This window comes from Motacilla alba, chromosome 3 (genome assembly GCF_015832195.1).
Source record: "Motacilla alba alba isolate MOTALB_02 chromosome 3, Motacilla_alba_V1.0_pri, whole genome shotgun sequence".
Lineage (NCBI taxonomy): Eukaryota > Metazoa > Chordata > Aves > Passeriformes > Motacillidae > Motacilla > Motacilla alba.
This window is the reverse complement of record NC_052018.1, coordinates 77,618,877-77,635,796: the sequence shown is the minus strand read 5'-3', so window position 1 is coordinate 77,635,796 and position 16,920 is coordinate 77,618,877. Positions and strand designations below refer to the sequence as shown.

Sequence of the window (16,920 nt, the reverse complement as noted above, 5' to 3'; positions counted from 1 at the left end):
AAGTCAACAGCCACCTTTCAAAGAAGTTCTTTTGTGATGATCATAGTGAGAAATAAATATATCTCCAGAAACTGGGCTGGGTTGCTGTTTGGACACTGATTATGTGTTTGAGAAGTGTGGCTCTGCAAACTGGCGTTCCGGTGAATTCCACGCAAAAGCACAAAACGAGTTGGACTGATTTCTTCTGCTGCTAGTCTGCTAGCTCACTGAAATCAGTGGCTCATTTCTTAGAATAAGCAACTGATTTTTCTGTGATTTTAAGAAAACATTGCAATAGTTTATTTAGCAAAAAAGCCTCGTTTTTTGTTTCTTTTACCTCTCATTCTCACTAATCAAGTTATCATTGGAACAATCAACTATAATGGAGGGTGTAAAATCTGGATATTGTCTTTTTCTTAGAGGATATTAATAGTAGTTAATGTAGCTATAGCAGAAACAATTGGAACAGTATTTTCTGTGGTGTTAATAGGTAATTGATTGTAATTGATATTTCATAAGGAGAATAAAAACTGATGCCTGTATATTGAGTCAGTTCGGAGCTCAATCAGTCAGATGGCACTTGCAGTGAAGCCTAGTATTTAACTTACCAGAATCTATCAAATTTTCACAATTGACATAAGTTATATGTTCCAGTTTAAATTTACAGCATGATTTATTATGCATATTAAAGCACTTACAGCATGAAAACATCTATCAAGGCAGATATTACTAAATAGCACTTAATGACTGACCACTAGGTCATTTTTAATTAAGTTGCCTAGATACTTTGCAAGTTCTAATTAATATATAATTGATCTAGACAGCTTTCTTTGCTCAAATGCAGCAGAGTGTTTTAAGGACGCGGGGGTCTTTTGAAAGGCAAGTTGTTCTCTTTGCATCAGAAGGGGACAAATATTTTCCATTTGGTTTTATTACTTAGTAATTTAAACAAAGTCAGTCAGTTTTTAATAAGCATAGAGATGAGATTTCAGAGCTGACTGTAGAAGTCTCCCTTCAGAAACTGATCTTTCCACAGGGCTTAGGCCTGTAGTCAGCTATTGAGATTGCTTGTGTCCTCCAGCACCAGCCACTTGGGACAGAGGGAGTGAGATGGGCAGCAGTACATTTGTAGCCACAAGTTTATTCTGAAGTTCAGTGAAGTTACCAGGGCTGTGGTGGTCTGACTAGAAATCTCTACTTCTAGAAGTTCCTATTCTTCATCCAGATTTTATAAGAACCGTGTGGTTATCATGACTGTCTTAGCTGAAAGCAGTTGCATATTTAGTTTTTCATGCCTTGTTATGTGTTGTATTAAAAATTGTGAAATTATATGTCGTTTTCTTCTAGCGCATGTAATGTGACTTTGAAAATCTGACTTGTTTTTTGAGTCGTATTAATTCATGTAATCAGAAATCCCCTACCAAATTTGTAATATAGCAAACTTAATGATACAAGTGAGATCTATTGTTCAGAAGAGGGGTTATTTTTTAATTTATACTAAATCACTCAACATTCTTTATGAAAATTTTAAATGCTTTTTTTAGTTACTTCAGCATAAAATAGAAATAATATCAAACTCCAGTCCCATCTGGGTAGTGGAACCTATCATTTCCAAGTTGTCAGTTCTCCTGAAGAAATTTGACTGCATTAATTACATCAATAATAGCAGTGGTTTCTTAAAAAAACAAAGGCAATTTTTTTTGCATTTACATTGTTCAAAATTCTTGCAGTAACCCCTGACCTTTTTTAATTCCTAGACTGCTTTTCTTCAGTAAAATTGTTTTCTTTAAAATGGACAGATAGATGTAAATAACGTAATATCAGAAGATTGCGGAACACAATCATAAACACGTACATTCGGTTGTAAAATTTTAAGATAATACTTAAATGGGTTTAAAATTTCCAGGCAGCAATGATTTTGATAAGCATAAATTCAATGGGCTAAGCCTGGAAATGAAAGAATGAATTTAATTTTATAGGAATGTTTCAAATTCCTGCATTCTGTGACCAAATATGGGCATTGCTCACTATCTGAAAAGGGTGGGCAGTGGCCTTGCTCTGTGTCCGAATGACTTACTAGTCTGGAGGCAGAGAAGACAGCTTTACACCACCTCAGCATTTCTGCATTAGGCCAGCTGGGCCTGGGTGGTCTGAGAAGCTGTTGTAATGGTTAACACAGCCAAAACACAGTGAACTGCTCTTCCTTAATAGCCTTACAGCTGGAAGCTGCCAAAGGGAAACGCTGCAGAGCTGATACTCCAGCCATCAGCTTTTGTAGGGTGCTCTGTAGCAAGGCAGCTCTTTGCTGATCGTTACTCCTTCTGCACCACCTTGCTCGGCTGTAGCAGCCATCACCAGGTTGTGGTGGCCTGTTAATGTGTAGAACAGAAGCAGGCTGTGAGGCATTTCCATATTTGCTTGGTATTTCAGTAATAGGGGAAAATAAAGGAGCCTTACGATGTAGTAAATAACTCGGCATGTTTTACAGTAACCAAGCAAAGCGTATTCTTTCAAGAGTAAGTGACAGGTACAGATCTCATTTTAAGCAGGCACAGGAATTTTTCCTAGGATTGGATGTTTACACTTAACATGGTTTATTATTCTTGGATAAAGGATACTCAGGCTGCGTTAAATGTCATTAATCCTGGAATAAAGCTGAAATGATTCACTTCCTGGATGTGATTGAATTAGGTATAACATTGCTCAGGGAAATGTGAGAGAAGTTGCTTGTAGATTTCCAGTAAAGAACCAAAGTACTGTTGGACAGCAGCTAATGCAGTCACAAACACTCTTTTAAAAAGCCACTCTAATTTAAAAGCCAGTGTAGAATTGGAGAATGGAAGCAGAATATTGGCAGTTATGACTCTTAAGTTGCCGCATGTCTTCCCCTCCAGCAGAGTGTTCTGTGCATTGTCATTCAGTTGAGAAAGAGATTCTACTGCATTGTACTTTTCTGCACATGAATACCTCTACATCGGCGAGAGGGACACCTTTCATTAGGTGTGAAAATGTTTGTCACTGAAATTTAGGTACCTTAGGACAGAATTTGAAGTTTTGATTGACAAATTTCTTTTTCGGTCATCGCAATTCCCCAGTGTGCAGTGTGTATGTAAGAGAGCTGAACGAGTAAATCCGTACTTGAGGAAATACAGATGGAGATGTTGAAAAATCACTGGGGGTTTTGATCTTTAGGCAAGCAAGAACTGTTTAGAGAAGAGTAACAGGTAATGGTCAGGCTCTTTTTCAGAAGGTTCCTGCATTTCTTTATTTCTTCTGGAGTATTCAGTCCTTCTCTAAATCACGGTTATCAGAAGAAAATAGGTGATATTAACTGTTGCCTGCACTTAGACTGAAGGAAATTTCGTTTATTATTGTGGTACTCAGCCCATGCAAATGTCTGTATGTGGTCATGAGTAAAAACAGTTCTTCATCTGATTGTGTTAAATATATGTGGACCAAGATTCTAGTAAGGTGCTTTGGGGTATTTCTAGTATGAAACCTTGATGATTGCCTTACACTGGACAAAAAAAAAAAAAAAAAAACAAATAAAATTTCTTTATGAACATTCATAGAAAGCAAGCAGGAAAAAACATGAGCAAAAAGATATTATTTTTGTTATCTGGCTTATCCATTCATTTCCATCTTTTATGTTGTAATAATGGATGTAAAGTTCTTTGAAGATGAATCTGCTTTTGAACTTAGTAAAGCTATATAATTATCATGGTTTATAACAAGTTCAATGTTACTATGTGCTTACTTGCTTAAATGAACACCATCTTATATTGTTGCCACCTTCCTGCTTTGCTTGGTTGGTTTTGAGGGTTGTTTTTTTCATGTTGTAGTTGGGTTTTTTTAATTCATGAAGATAGTACTGTGTTGATAGTTGTAGTCTCCACATAAGCAGACAGGCATGCAGTTAGAAAATGGCTGTTATAGCTTGCTTTTTTTCACCAGGAAATTCAGTGGCAGTGAGTCATTAACACATTGCATTTTCTGAGAGCAGGCTGACCTAACACCCAGAAGACCTATAAAAATGTGTGGGAAGGTATCAAACACCAACTGTTGCTGTTAAGAGAGCCTGTTTTAAATTCTCCTTAGTGGGACAGATTAGCAGCAGTTTGGTTACCGTGTCTGGGTTATTTGAAGCTGGGAGCGCGGTGGCGGCTCTGGAGAGCGTGGTGGCTGACCTCACCATATATCAAGCTGTGCTTAGAAAAAGGTATGGGAGGAGCTGAGACACAGCAGACTCATGTGCACAGTGCTGCAGCATCACTATTAAGACTCTGGTTGTGACAAAGCTTCTGTGTGTTTGGATGAACTTGTGAGAGCAGAGTCACCAACAGGGCCACTGGTATGGCATTTGGCTTCCACTACCATCCTGACTGATTGTAAGGATGAGTCAGATTTTCATGGGGATGGACTACTAAATCCAGGGACACAGTGTGCCAAGGACCAGTTCCACATATTTGGCATGGATAATACAAAAGGGTAACAGCAAAGGATCAGGCTGTCAGTCAGTGCAGAATTGACAATGCTTCTTTCATGCCAGTGGGATTATACCCATTTATTACCATTGAGAAAGGGTCAAGTCATTCATATAATCAAACTCCAACTGTTAAAAAATCAATTATTTATTTACCAGTTCTGTATAAATTATAAATGACAGTGCTTACTGTGAGAGTTCTCTAGGCTCTAGGGAGCCAGGTGAGGTACTGTGTGGACTATCTCCTGGTTTAAATTCTCTCTCTTTTCTTTTTTTTTTTTTTGTATCACTGGAACAGAGGCTTTTTACCAATGGAACTTAATTGCTCTCCTTTTCTCAAAACCTGAAAGTCTATTTTGAGTTGGTCTTTGGAAAGCTTTATTCACAGATGTGTGGTTTTACAGTACTGCTACCTAGCCCCTTAGTATTTGCTCTGTGTAGATGAAGGCATTTGATCAAATTACTCCTCAAGCATGCCATCAGTTTGTACTTCTGCACAAGACATTATTCAGACATTGTTCTCTAGTTTTTACAGTGGAGTAAATGAATTTTTATTCCTATGTTAATGTAAAACTGAAATATTTTTAATGTCCATATACAAGAAATAGAGGGGTTAAAAAAAAAGTCTGCTAATATTGAATCAGATTTCCTTTTGAGCTGCTTGAACAAGTTGATTCCAATGCAATTTGCACAGCTGGGCAGGCTGGCAGGTGGTAGGAAACATTTTGGATAGGTGGCCTTTTACCACAGTCTGAAATGAAGTGGATAGTAAATCTGGGAGGATTTTTTTTTCTGCTCAAGTTGTTAAATAAACACTATGCCTATATGTATATATGTTTCTTTTGAAAATTTGAGGGTTTTTTTTGTTTTGGTTTGGTTTGGTTTTTTTTTAATCAGCTTCTGGCTTGTTTCTGTGGAATCCCTAGACAAGCTTGTGTAATTCAGCATAGAGCATCAGCTCAGTTATTCTATGAGCTCATCGAGTGGACATGACCAGGAAAAGAGGCATTAAAATACACTGTAATTAAGTCATGCTGAGGCACTGGCACATGCACGATGAAGTTAACTTTAAAAATTGGACAAATTTAGCAAAAGGAATGTCTGTATCAGTAACTCTAGAAGGAATGCTAGTTGATATTTACATACATATAAGCTGGTAACTTAATGTAGCAGTGCCCACATTAAATAGCAATAGCAGAGCTCATGCGAGTGGGGAATTATGTTTTTAGTACAAGACATACAAGAACAGTTCATCTTAAAAGAGATTGAATACTGAGGCAATAATGACAACATCTGTGAATGTTTCCTGCAGAATAGTTGAATCATTTGGAAAGAAGTATGATTGTGTATTCATGAATTATAGGAAGATCCCATGTATCCACAAACCAGCCACTACAGGAAATAATGTCCTGAAACATTTATACTTCTAATATTCAAATAATAAAGTTTATCCATATATAGATTTTTGACATTCCTTAAAATGAAGGTGGATGCATATGTATAAAGTTATATTATCTAATAAGTGAAGAATGCATCATTAATCATTTTTAACATTTAAAATGCAAATGCACCTATGTTAAGCCATGTAATTACTTACTTTGTTTAAAAACATGTAGAAGGGTAGAATTATTCTCCTAGATAGAAAGAAAAAGTGCCATCCATTTCATGCTAACATATATGTAAATAGCAATGTATTTTAATGGTTAACAAACAAGAGACTTAGCCTTTTTACTGAAAATAAGGACTGTAAAATCTAAGTCAAATTGTCATTATTTAAAATAAGCTGTCTTCTTTACTGATGTAAAACGTAAATGCTGTTTTCATGAAACAAAGCATTTCTGCTAATTCTAATTCCACAAAAAGTCATCAAAAAAGTGATACATTGTGTATGTCACTTGGCAGACAGCTTGCATTTTCCCCCAGTCGTATATGTTAGTTTTCCTGTAAAGAAAAACATATACTGAGAATTTGGAAAGTGAGAAAGTTGTTTAAAAATGTCTGGGTATTACAATGTAGGAAGTAGAGAAATTATTTTTATTATGTGTATCAGTTTCTCCTGTGTTTTTCCTTTTCCTCCAAAATCTGTATGTGGTTTTTGTTCATAAGTGTATGTGTAATTTGTGTAATTGTGTTAAGGATTTTCATTTTGAAATGGACCCAGATAATGACATTTTTCCTGTACTCAGAGTAAAGGATACTATCTCTTCCTCTAGCTTATTTCTGATATCAGAGAAAATGCTTTATCAAAGCAAGTAGACTTGTTTTGTGGTTTAGCATTTGAAGACTGATCTTACAACCCAAATTGCCAACGATAGAAAATTCAATAGAGGGTTCTTGAGTGTTCCAGTATTTTCTTTGTATTAGCTTCTAGATATTTCAGAGTATTTTGTTCCATCAGATCCTAGTTGAGCCTAATTTTTGGAAAATAGAACATTAATAATATGTCCTTTCCTCCCAACAACTTGACAGCAGCATGACTGTGTTTCTATTTAGGGATGTTTCAATAATGTTTTTAGTTTGCTAACTGTTAAGATTGAAGTTCATTTCTTTAATACTCACAAATTATAATGTTATTGAAATAGTGATAATCTTCCTTCTCAGATCAGTTGGGACTGTGTAGATGCCTTCAATCATATTTTGAGATTTCAGCGTAAAAGAATTTTATGAAGTTTCTTCATCAGATTAGGTTCTTTCAAGTGTAGCTTGATAAATATTCGGTATTAATGCAGTCCTTATATAAGATCCTCCTGTTCTTATATGGGATGTCATCCTGCTTAAACATTGGATGGGACAAAAAGTAGACTACTGTACAAAAATATTTCAGCTGTTTTTTCTGCTCTTTTCTTATACTATTCTCCTGTTTAAACACTCCACTCCCTCTGAGGTCAGAAAGTCATATAGTCTGGGAATTTCACTTGAAAATTCCTTTGAGGCAGAGCTGATCCTTTGTAATTCATGTGGTTTCCATCACATTTCATCCAAAGTCCTAGGATATAAATTATTACTCCTTGTCACACACAGCTAAGTGCATAGAAGTGAAGTTTATCCAGGTGGTGTCAAGATATTATATTAGGTATAGCACTGGAAGAGCTGAGGGATAAGCTCAACTCAGTATTTGGAAAAAAAAAAGTGCCTGATATGGCAACTGCCAGAGTCAGATGTACTGCACACTCTTGTGTCATGAGACAGGTAGCCAAACTTAGGGAGAAAAAATGAAGAAGAAAGAATCTTTCTATAGGTTTCCAAATGCAAACTTTGGCACATCTGTTATGTTTTGTATATTCAACCTCTTAGCCTTAGTGATGGTGTTGAATTATGAAGCAACATACAATGAGGTCAAATATAATGAGGTTGGTATTATAAAAGCTAAAAGGAAAAATAATAAATATTATGTATTTTAGATAAATGATCACTAATACCTGATTTTCAAAGAACTAGCTGGCATTTCTAACTTCCACATGAAGTTTGTTTACCCATCAGGGTCGATGTTTTTTTCTATCCTTGAGGATAGGGAGGAAAAGTCTGATGGAAAAATAATAGATGTAAATATTTTCAGGTAGGTCTTTTTCAATCTACTCTCTCAATTTTTCTGAAAGAGGAGACTGTAATTTATTACACAGTTAATTATGAATTAGAGGATTTTTTAAATTTTATTTTTGTTACTATTTTGATATTTGGATTATCACTGCAAACTATGTTGTTGCTGTCCCCTGAAATAAACACCTAGTTTGGCTGACTTAGTCCCAGATAGTATCCAGATGATTATTAGACAGGTCCTGTTTTAAGAGTAAGTGAACTACAAATGCAACCATGAGTGTGATGTAGACCTGAGGCCCGGTGCTTGGGGAATGGAAGGATTATTCAGTCAGACCCTGAAAGCAACACTTGCACAGGTGGCCTAATAACAGCAAACTTTATTAAAGCAGTTCACAGAATTACAGAACACACAGAGTTGGAAGGGACCCACAAGGATTATAGAGTCCAGCTCCTGGCCCTGCACAGCACCATGCCCAGGAATCACCCCAAGTGCCCAAGAGTGTTCTTCAAATACTTCTTGAGCTCTGTCAGGCAGGTGCTGTGACCACTTCCCTGGGGAGCCTGTTCCAGTGCCCGACCACCCTCTGGGTGAAGAATTTTTTCCAAATATCTAACTTAACAACTTATCCCTGACACAACTTCAGGCCATTCCCTAGGGTCCTGTCAGTGGTTACCAGAGAGAAGAGATCAGTGTCTGCCCCTCCTGTTCCCCTCATGAGGAAGCTGTAACTGCAGTGAGGTCTCCCCTCAGTTTCCTCCAGGCTGAACAGAACAAGTGACCTCAGCTGCTCCTCATATGGCTGCTCCTCAAGGCCCTTCACCATCTTTTCGGCCCTCCTTTGGACACTCTCTAACAGTTCAATGTCTTTTTTACATTGTGTCACCCAAAACTGCCCCCAGCACTCGAGGTGAGGCTGTCCCAGCTCAGAGCAGAGCAGGACAATCCCCTCCCTTGCCTGGCTGGTGATGCTGTGCCTGATGCCCCCCAGGATAGGCTTGACCCTCCTGGCTGCCAGGGCACTACTGAGTCAGGTTCAACATAATTGTTAAGTTGTGTTGCCACTGACACAGGTGCAATTCTTTCCATGTCAGGAGTGTTCTGTTCTCCCTGAAGCATGTTCTTGCCATCAGGCTCCTTTGGGCTACAGATAATTTTGCATTGTGCTTCTTCAGCATAATGAACCATTGAGTACTCTTAAATATAAATACTAATAAAAACTGTATTAAATGTGGCAAGTGGTGTTCTACCCTTTGTAAAATATACTAAATTGGTTAAAGCTTGTCTATTTGAATGTTCTTGTGATCTGTGTTGAGCTGTGCAAGCAATCATCTAGTCAGGAGAAGAAGGGTTGATAAGCCAGTCAAAGTGTATTTGTTTTCCTAATTCAGAGTTCTTAAGAGTGATGTATAAATATAATTGTGTTTCTGTTATGTTCTCAGCAGTGTTTTAAAGGGTTATAAATCACATGTCACTATGGGGGAAAGTGTTGATTAGAGTGTTAACTTGTAACATTTATCCTTCATATATTTTTTTTTAAAAGAGAGAACTTGTGAAGAAAGAAAAATATTAGTACATGTTTCAGCATCCGATTGTTTTTCAATTTTCCCACAGATATCAATGAGTGTCAGTTACAGGGAGTATGCCCTAATGGTGAGTGCTTGAATACCATGGGCAGCTACAGATGTACCTGCAAAATGGGATTTGTGCCAGATCCAACCCTCTCAAGATGCATCCGTAAGTAATACTGCTAATCTAAGTACCAAATTAGTCGCTTGGTTACATTTCAGATGAAGATTTATTTGACTGGGCCCAACTATTCTCATCTGTCACCTTTCTTTTTCTGTCCCCAACTCATATTTTCAGTTTATTTGCTTTATTTACTCAGCCTCAGTGCTTCTGCCTCTTTTCTGTAATTTTGTCCTGGAAACCTTGGTCTCCACCAGTGGCTGCCCTGGATCCTTTCTATTTTTTTCCTGATTTTCCCGTCACCAAATCTTCAAGGCCATCTCTAGCTCCCATGTACACTTTTTAGTAGTCAGTAGTGTGAAGTTTCCACTTTGTTTTTTCCTCCCCTTTCTAGTAGTTTCAGCCAAAATCCTCTTTGTGTCCTGCTCTCCCCTTTTCCACCTCTGCAGCTTTGATCTGGGTTGTTGCCATTAATAAACATTTAGTCCAGGATGGTCTTTAGCGCAGTTTCCTTTTAGCTAAGAAGAATTAAAAATTAAGAGATAATTAGGAGAAAGAAAAAGTTGTGAATGACATGAATGCAAATATTTCCCTTTATTAGTTAGGTTTTACTTTGGTTGCAATCAATGACCTCTGCAAGAAGATGATGTAAAGAACAACTAAATTTTTCACTTTTTTTTTGTGAAGAATATGTACAAGTGAAAAATAGCTATAATCCTAAGGTCTTTCTCTGAGCTATCTTTACATTTAGAAAATAAAGTATAGTCTCAAGTCATAGGTGAGTTCTTTCTTTTTTTTTTCCTAGCTTAACTATCTTATGCTACTAGTTAATGACACTCAATTGCTGAGAGAGTTTCTCAGCAGTTTGAAGGACTTTGTACTGCTTTGCAGTTGAGCACCAGAAGAAAGGAGTTGTTTGTTGGGTTTTGGTTTTGCTTTTACATGTTGTGTTGAAAATCAGGTGTCTGTATTTTTTGAGTTATGTGAACATGTTACCCAGAACTGTTAACTTTATGTTAATGTGGATGCATAAATTAGAAAGCTGGATGGACCTTAGCTTTATGTCACCTCATACTAATCATAGCTTATGGCCTTTGGCTATTCCACATTAAAACTAAGCATAGCAAACCATAGATGTGTAATTGTCCCTTTTATGAAAAAAAAAAGTCATGTGTGATACTTAAAGCTTTTGCAGACTTATTGACATAGCCTACTTATAGATGGACATTCCTTTGGCTTTAGAGCTTGACACAACTGTGTAGTGCCAGTGGCTGATCTTCAGCAGCTGTGTGCAAGGAGAGAGACGATTCTCACTCCTTATTGTGGCAGCATGGCAATTGCTGGTTTTGAATTTACTTTTTGTTGTTGTGGTTTTTCTTTGAAATACTTCTTATCCTTGATCTAGAGTAAGCTGCGATTCAGAATTGCTTGATGCAAAATAAGGTATTTTAATGTCGTGATTCTCATCTGAGATAGGTGTTTGAAATAAAACTTCTGCAGACAGAATATTCATCTGTTTAAGTGGTGTCGGAAATCTAGTGGTGTTTCTCTGTTTTGCTTTTCATGTGAACAGTACCATCCTCTCCCATTTTCATTGCAGCTGATAACCCTGTAGTTGCTGAAGAGAAGGGACCCTGCTACCGGTTCGTTAGCGCAGGAAAGCAATGCATGCATCCTCTTTCTGTTCAGCTCAGCAAGCAGCTTTGCTGTTGCAGTGTTGGCAAAGCCTGGGGCCCACACTGTGAGAAGTGTCCGCTCCCAGGAACAGGTAAGCACTTCCCACTAAAAATACAAGCTCTTGGCCCCTGCCCCCTAATTTGTTATGCGTGCTTTTTAAAAAACCACCAGAGTATATACTTTAGATAGAGGAAAAGTAGCCCAAAATATAGTTAATACCCTTCAGTTGTTAAAGGCTCTGGTGAAGTGATGGCAGCCTTTGAGAATTCAGTTACAGAGCAACATGGGATGTAGTTTGTATTACAGATATTAGGATGTGCATGGTAATACCTTGGCTGTCTCACCTTCCTTCATATCTTTACCATCCATTTTGAGGAATGTGCTATTCCTTACTTGATACATAAAGCTCTCTTGTATTATCAATGTTCTCTTAGAGTTCTGCTGTAATTTAAATATAAAAGGAGTTCAAAAATATCAGCCTGTTTGGTCACCACTCGCACTTTGGCAGGTTATAGATTAAGATACCACATACCAATCGCTGTTTTCGAGTACTTTTTATTCTCTCATGTTACTACTTAAAACTTAAATGCCCATGGAGTCTTCTATCAAAATCAATTTAATATTGCCTTTTTTCCCAAATGTATGGTCAAATTAATCTGTTTTAGCAGCATCATTGCTTGTTGTAATAAACATGATGTCCAGTCTCTTGAGTATTTTAGCCCAGGTATTTGTAGTGACAATCCACTGTGCTTACTTGAAGCTGCTGCTGCAGATGTCATGACAGAGGTCATGTGTTTCTCTGAAATATTTTATAAAGATTTACATTTTCAAACCAGCTAGCTGCTTGGGGAAATCCACAGCTACTATCAGAGATATTATGAGATATGATGAGCAGATTCCTTACTTTCTGAAGTTTGACTTACAGAAATGAAAGTGACCAAAAGTTTTGAGCATTTCAATAGATTTTTAAAGCCACTGTATCCTGCATGACCATTGGGTCACTAGATCATGAATCAGGATTTTATAACTCCAGTTCACTTTTGGATAAATAATATTTCTATGGCTTTTTTAATGGAGAAAAAAATCTATTCTCATAAGATGACTTGCAATTGAAGTGCAGCTGTTTCACATCTGTGAGAATATGGCATGAGGTTTTACACCCAATAGTGTGTATAATAGAGCACAGAATACATCCTTATGTTGACTGCTATATGGTCACAAAAAATATATCAAGTATCATATGGAATTGGTTATTTTAGTGATTTTTTTTTAATGAAGAGACTTTAGAGAAAAAAATCTGTTAGTAGAAAATTCTGATGAGCTTTTCCCATTGAATGACTACTTGCATCATTTAAAAACATGTTCCTTTCTGTAACAGGTTAAATTGATAATGTTTCAGAGTTTTCTATGAAAAATGTGTGAAAGTGGGATACTCCAGAAGGGGGTAATGTATTTACTGCAGCATCCCATGTTTCTCTCCTAAAGAGACACTGAGAGACCAGATTTCTATACCCAGGTGTGGTAGAATAAGCCTCAAATTTCTATTTTTCATTTGAGAGAATATGACCAGAAGCAAGATTTCCTATGTCCTAAGTATGCATCTGAAGGGACGGACATCAAATTTTCTGTCTTACTTGTTTGACCAGAATTCCCGTCCTCAGTTGGGTATTATGGCAAGTTTTGATATTAGATGTCCCAGCAAAAAGTATTTCCTTATTTTGAATCCACCTAATTTAATTAGTTTGATCCTTCATATTTTCTATTGCTAAGACACCATCCGAACACATTGTGCAGTTAATGCATACTGATTAATGTACAGTTAAACTCATCTCTGGAGAGCTTTTAGCTGGTACCTTGTGCTTTTATTTTAGATACTAATTCATTTTAAAACCCTGATGTGTTCAAAGAAGAATTTCTGAACTTACCAATGCCCCACTTGGCGGATCCCTCATGCAGCCATAAGAATTCCCACCCAGGAGACTTAATCTTTTTTGTTTCATCCCTACATGGCTTTATCTAGAGCAATAAGGACAATGAAGCAGTGCCCCCTCAAGACTCCAAAAGGTCTCCCTGACCCTGACAGGAGTATAACTATTCTCTTTGATGGGGAGGAAGACTGACTTGTATTTCTTTCTCATTTTACTCTTCCAGTAGAACTGCAAAACGTGATGCTTATATAGAGCACCTGTAGAGATAGAGCAAATGCTGTTGCCTGACTTTAATTAACTTTTTTTCTGTAGCAGCTTTATAAATAAGGTTATTTCCCCTCTCTTCCAGTAGTGATTTGGCTTATGATCCCCATCCTTTTTTTAGCCAGCCTTTTTCAACTCAGTGGAATTTGGATCTGGACTGATATGAGACCTCTGATGTAGTCAGGTGGAATCCTGTGGGTCAGTGTTTATACTGGTTGATAGTGTTGTGCTCCTCTAGTACAGGGCTGGTGAGCTTTTTCCCTTTGATTTCTACAAGGAAGAAAATTATAGCTGTAGCAGTCTTCATTATGCAGTATAGATCATGAAGACTATTTGCACATTTAAATTAATACATAGAAAGGATATACTGTTTGAAGGAGATTAATTTAAAAAAGTAATCTTGATATATTGACAGATCAGCATAACTGAAGAAAAATGGTAAACTGGAAATGGAAACCTCCTGGGGACAACAACCAGAACATGCTTTTGGGAGAATGCTCAGTCGTATTAGCATGCAATGCATAGCTTCTCTTTAAGAAGTTTTTTTTTTTATAAATATGTATATACAATATGAGATTAAATTTCTTAGTGGTAGTCATTATATTTTCCACTATGTCAACATATTGCACTTTTAGACTCCTAAAAGGAATATTTTCCCATCCCAAATCTAGCTGCTTTTAAGGAAATCTGCCCTGGTGGAATGGGTTATACGGTTTCTGGCCCTCACAGAAACAAGCTATATCATCACCCTGCAGTTAGAGTACAGCCACCTGCCATTGGCAAGACCCCGATTACTCAACCTGTTCCTAAAGGTACTTCTCCTCCACCTCTCCCAGCAAAGGAAGAGCCAGTGGAGGCACTGACCTTCTCACAGAAAAGTGAGACTGAGATGGCTGTACAAGAAGGTGAGAGTGGGGAAATTTAGTCTTTCTCTATTTCTGTGCATGTGTCTTCCATGGTTTGTTTCCTTGCATGGCAGCTGCAGACAGTGCAGGGCCGAGAGGCACCGCTCCCACAGCAGAGCATCCCATGATGCCCCTGGCATCACAGGATTTACTGCTCACAGGCTGTGGGTAGGTCCTGCCAGATGCTGAGACCATGGAGAGAGAGCGAGACTGCTTTAATCTCAATCATTTTTATGATCAGAAATAGTACATATTTTTTGTAAGACTTAAAAAACTTATTTTTTATATATATATTTATGAATTCTGAAAAGGAAAGCTGCAATGGAAAATGAGAATTTATATGAAATTACTACCACTCCCTCCCAGAAAAAAAGCCATATTTGTGGAGGGAAAAAACCCCAAACCACTCTTACTTGTCTAAAGAAAAGACTAATTTTAAAAGTTGATTTTTTTTTTCTTTCTCAATAAATCCTTGCAAATTTGTTAGTGGTAAGTTATATATCATTATGTCATTAATTTACCTTTCAAGTGTTTACAGATGTTGATATCCCTTGGAAGGAATTGAAAAGGTTTCATCAATGAGTTAATAACCTGTGTGCTTGTCAAATTGTTTCTGAGGAAGCAGGTAAACAATTGAGAAATCTGCAAGGGAGCTGAATACTGAGTAAATAAACATTATACGGTGTGTAGAATCTTATTCTGGTTTCAGGTTAGATTTACACTTGCTTCAGGAACATAATTTCATGTTTCCACTAGTTTGGAATGAAGTTTGAGCCTGAATTTTTTGTGTAATGGCAACAACCACTTTCAAATGTGACAAAATATATAATAATATGTTTTGTGAAAACTGATTAATTCTCTTTTTTTCTTTCTGGTTTTAGTGGCAACTGCAACTCCTGATCAGGTAAAATATGATGTCACTTTGTAGAAATTAGAATGCAAACCATGTATGAGATGGGATATGGATAACTGAAAGGATTTAGAATTTATGATGAAGAAACAAGTCACTGTGGACTTAGTGATCAAACCCTGAGGCAAATGTACAACAGGCAGGTAGTGAGGTACAGGAAAGAGATGACTTCACTCTGTCCTCTCTTAGAGGCGCGGGAGGGCCTGGTATGTATTGCTCTGTCCTGTTCTGGAGACTGTACTTTAAAGAGGATACTGAAAAATGCAGAGAGTATGAAGAAGAGACACAGATACTAAGAGCTTGAGAAAATAAGTCAGAGAGAATGGTTATGAAGTTTTGAGAAGTATTTGTGACACCTGCTTCTGAGACTGGTATAGTGCCTAAGTTAATGTCATTGTTTAGGGTATCCTGTGTTCATTGGAGAAGAGCAAGTGTGTATCTTTGTGAAGTCTCCCATTCTGGAGGTTTCAGGTTTTCTGTGCTGGAGATAATGAGATTTGTTGTGAATAATTGCAGCTGTGCTCCATTTCATTTTCCTAAGGGCATACAAACGTCTAACATTTTCTATGAAAATGATGGGTTCAGCAGCTAAGAAGGAACCTTTCACTGTTGTCAGACACCTAGATGTGTTTGTATACTTTTGTGTGAAGCTGAACTGCATTCAAATGCTATTTGTAAGCAATTAAAGACCAAAGAATGGGAGAATTATGGAGGGACAAAGCCAAAGATACAATTAGAAGCTCCAGGAAATGGCTGCTTCAAATAAAATCAGTGTTAAATTTTATTCTATTGTATAAACCTAGTCTTCCATGTTCATTCAGGTTTAGATTGGTGGTGATTAATGATCTACTATCAAAAGCCACTCATGTGGGAATGTTAGCAATGTCTCAAGCCAGGAGTTTGTGGGTAGCTATGCATTAAGAGAATGTTTCCAGAATGTTTTTTGGGGGTTTTTTTATCATTATAGGAATTAACTCCCATTGATCAAGAAAAGCAGCCTTATCTAGAGCCTGGGCAGCCTCAGCTTTCTCCTGGAATTTCAACAATTAACCTTCATCCACAGTTTCCAGGTAACTTATTTTATCTTTTCTTTCAGTATGAGAGAGTGCTTACAGTTCTTAAAAGAATGGGAAAGTAGCAATTCTAACAGAGGTTAATGAAAAAATGATTGGAGCTTTAAAATAATTCCTCCATGATAAAAAAATAGTCATGGAAGCAGAAGTGGGAGGAATTGAGAGGTTGACATTGGCTTTGGTGGCTTGTTTAGGAGATAAAGACGTATTTGAAGAAGAAGTGATACCCTGGTTTATGTGCATGAGAATTTTAATGTTGGCAGAGGTGAAGCCTTGTACTCCTTTTCAGAGGAAACTATGCTTAGGTGGCTCTTTGTAGATTTATGCATAACTTTTGCTGCAAAAGTTTTACAACTGTGTTTGCTTTCTTTAGCACCTTTTTTCACAAGCTGTAGAAAGACGAAAACCCCAATTACACGGGTTTTTTTCTCCTGTAGGTCTAAGCAGAATAAACAAAAGTCTCCATAGTGCATAGCT

At 37.2% G+C, this 16,920-nt stretch overlaps 1 protein-coding gene across 1 annotated transcript in view; it reads left to right on the top strand.

Moving 5' to 3' along the window:
- The window catches only part of LTBP1 (latent transforming growth factor beta binding protein 1), a 188,177-nt gene that overhangs the window by 107,158 nt on the left and 64,099 nt on the right, over positions 1-16,920 (top strand). Inside the window, exons 10-14 of the mRNA XM_038131720.1 lie at positions 9,612-9,734; positions 11,287-11,454; positions 14,227-14,460; positions 15,342-15,364; positions 16,338-16,440. Coding sequence (XP_037987648.1) covers positions 9,612-9,734; positions 11,287-11,454; positions 14,227-14,460; positions 15,342-15,364; positions 16,338-16,440 — 651 coding nt within the window. The remainder of the gene's footprint in view (positions 1-9,611; positions 9,735-11,286; positions 11,455-14,226; positions 14,461-15,341; positions 15,365-16,337; positions 16,441-16,920) is intronic.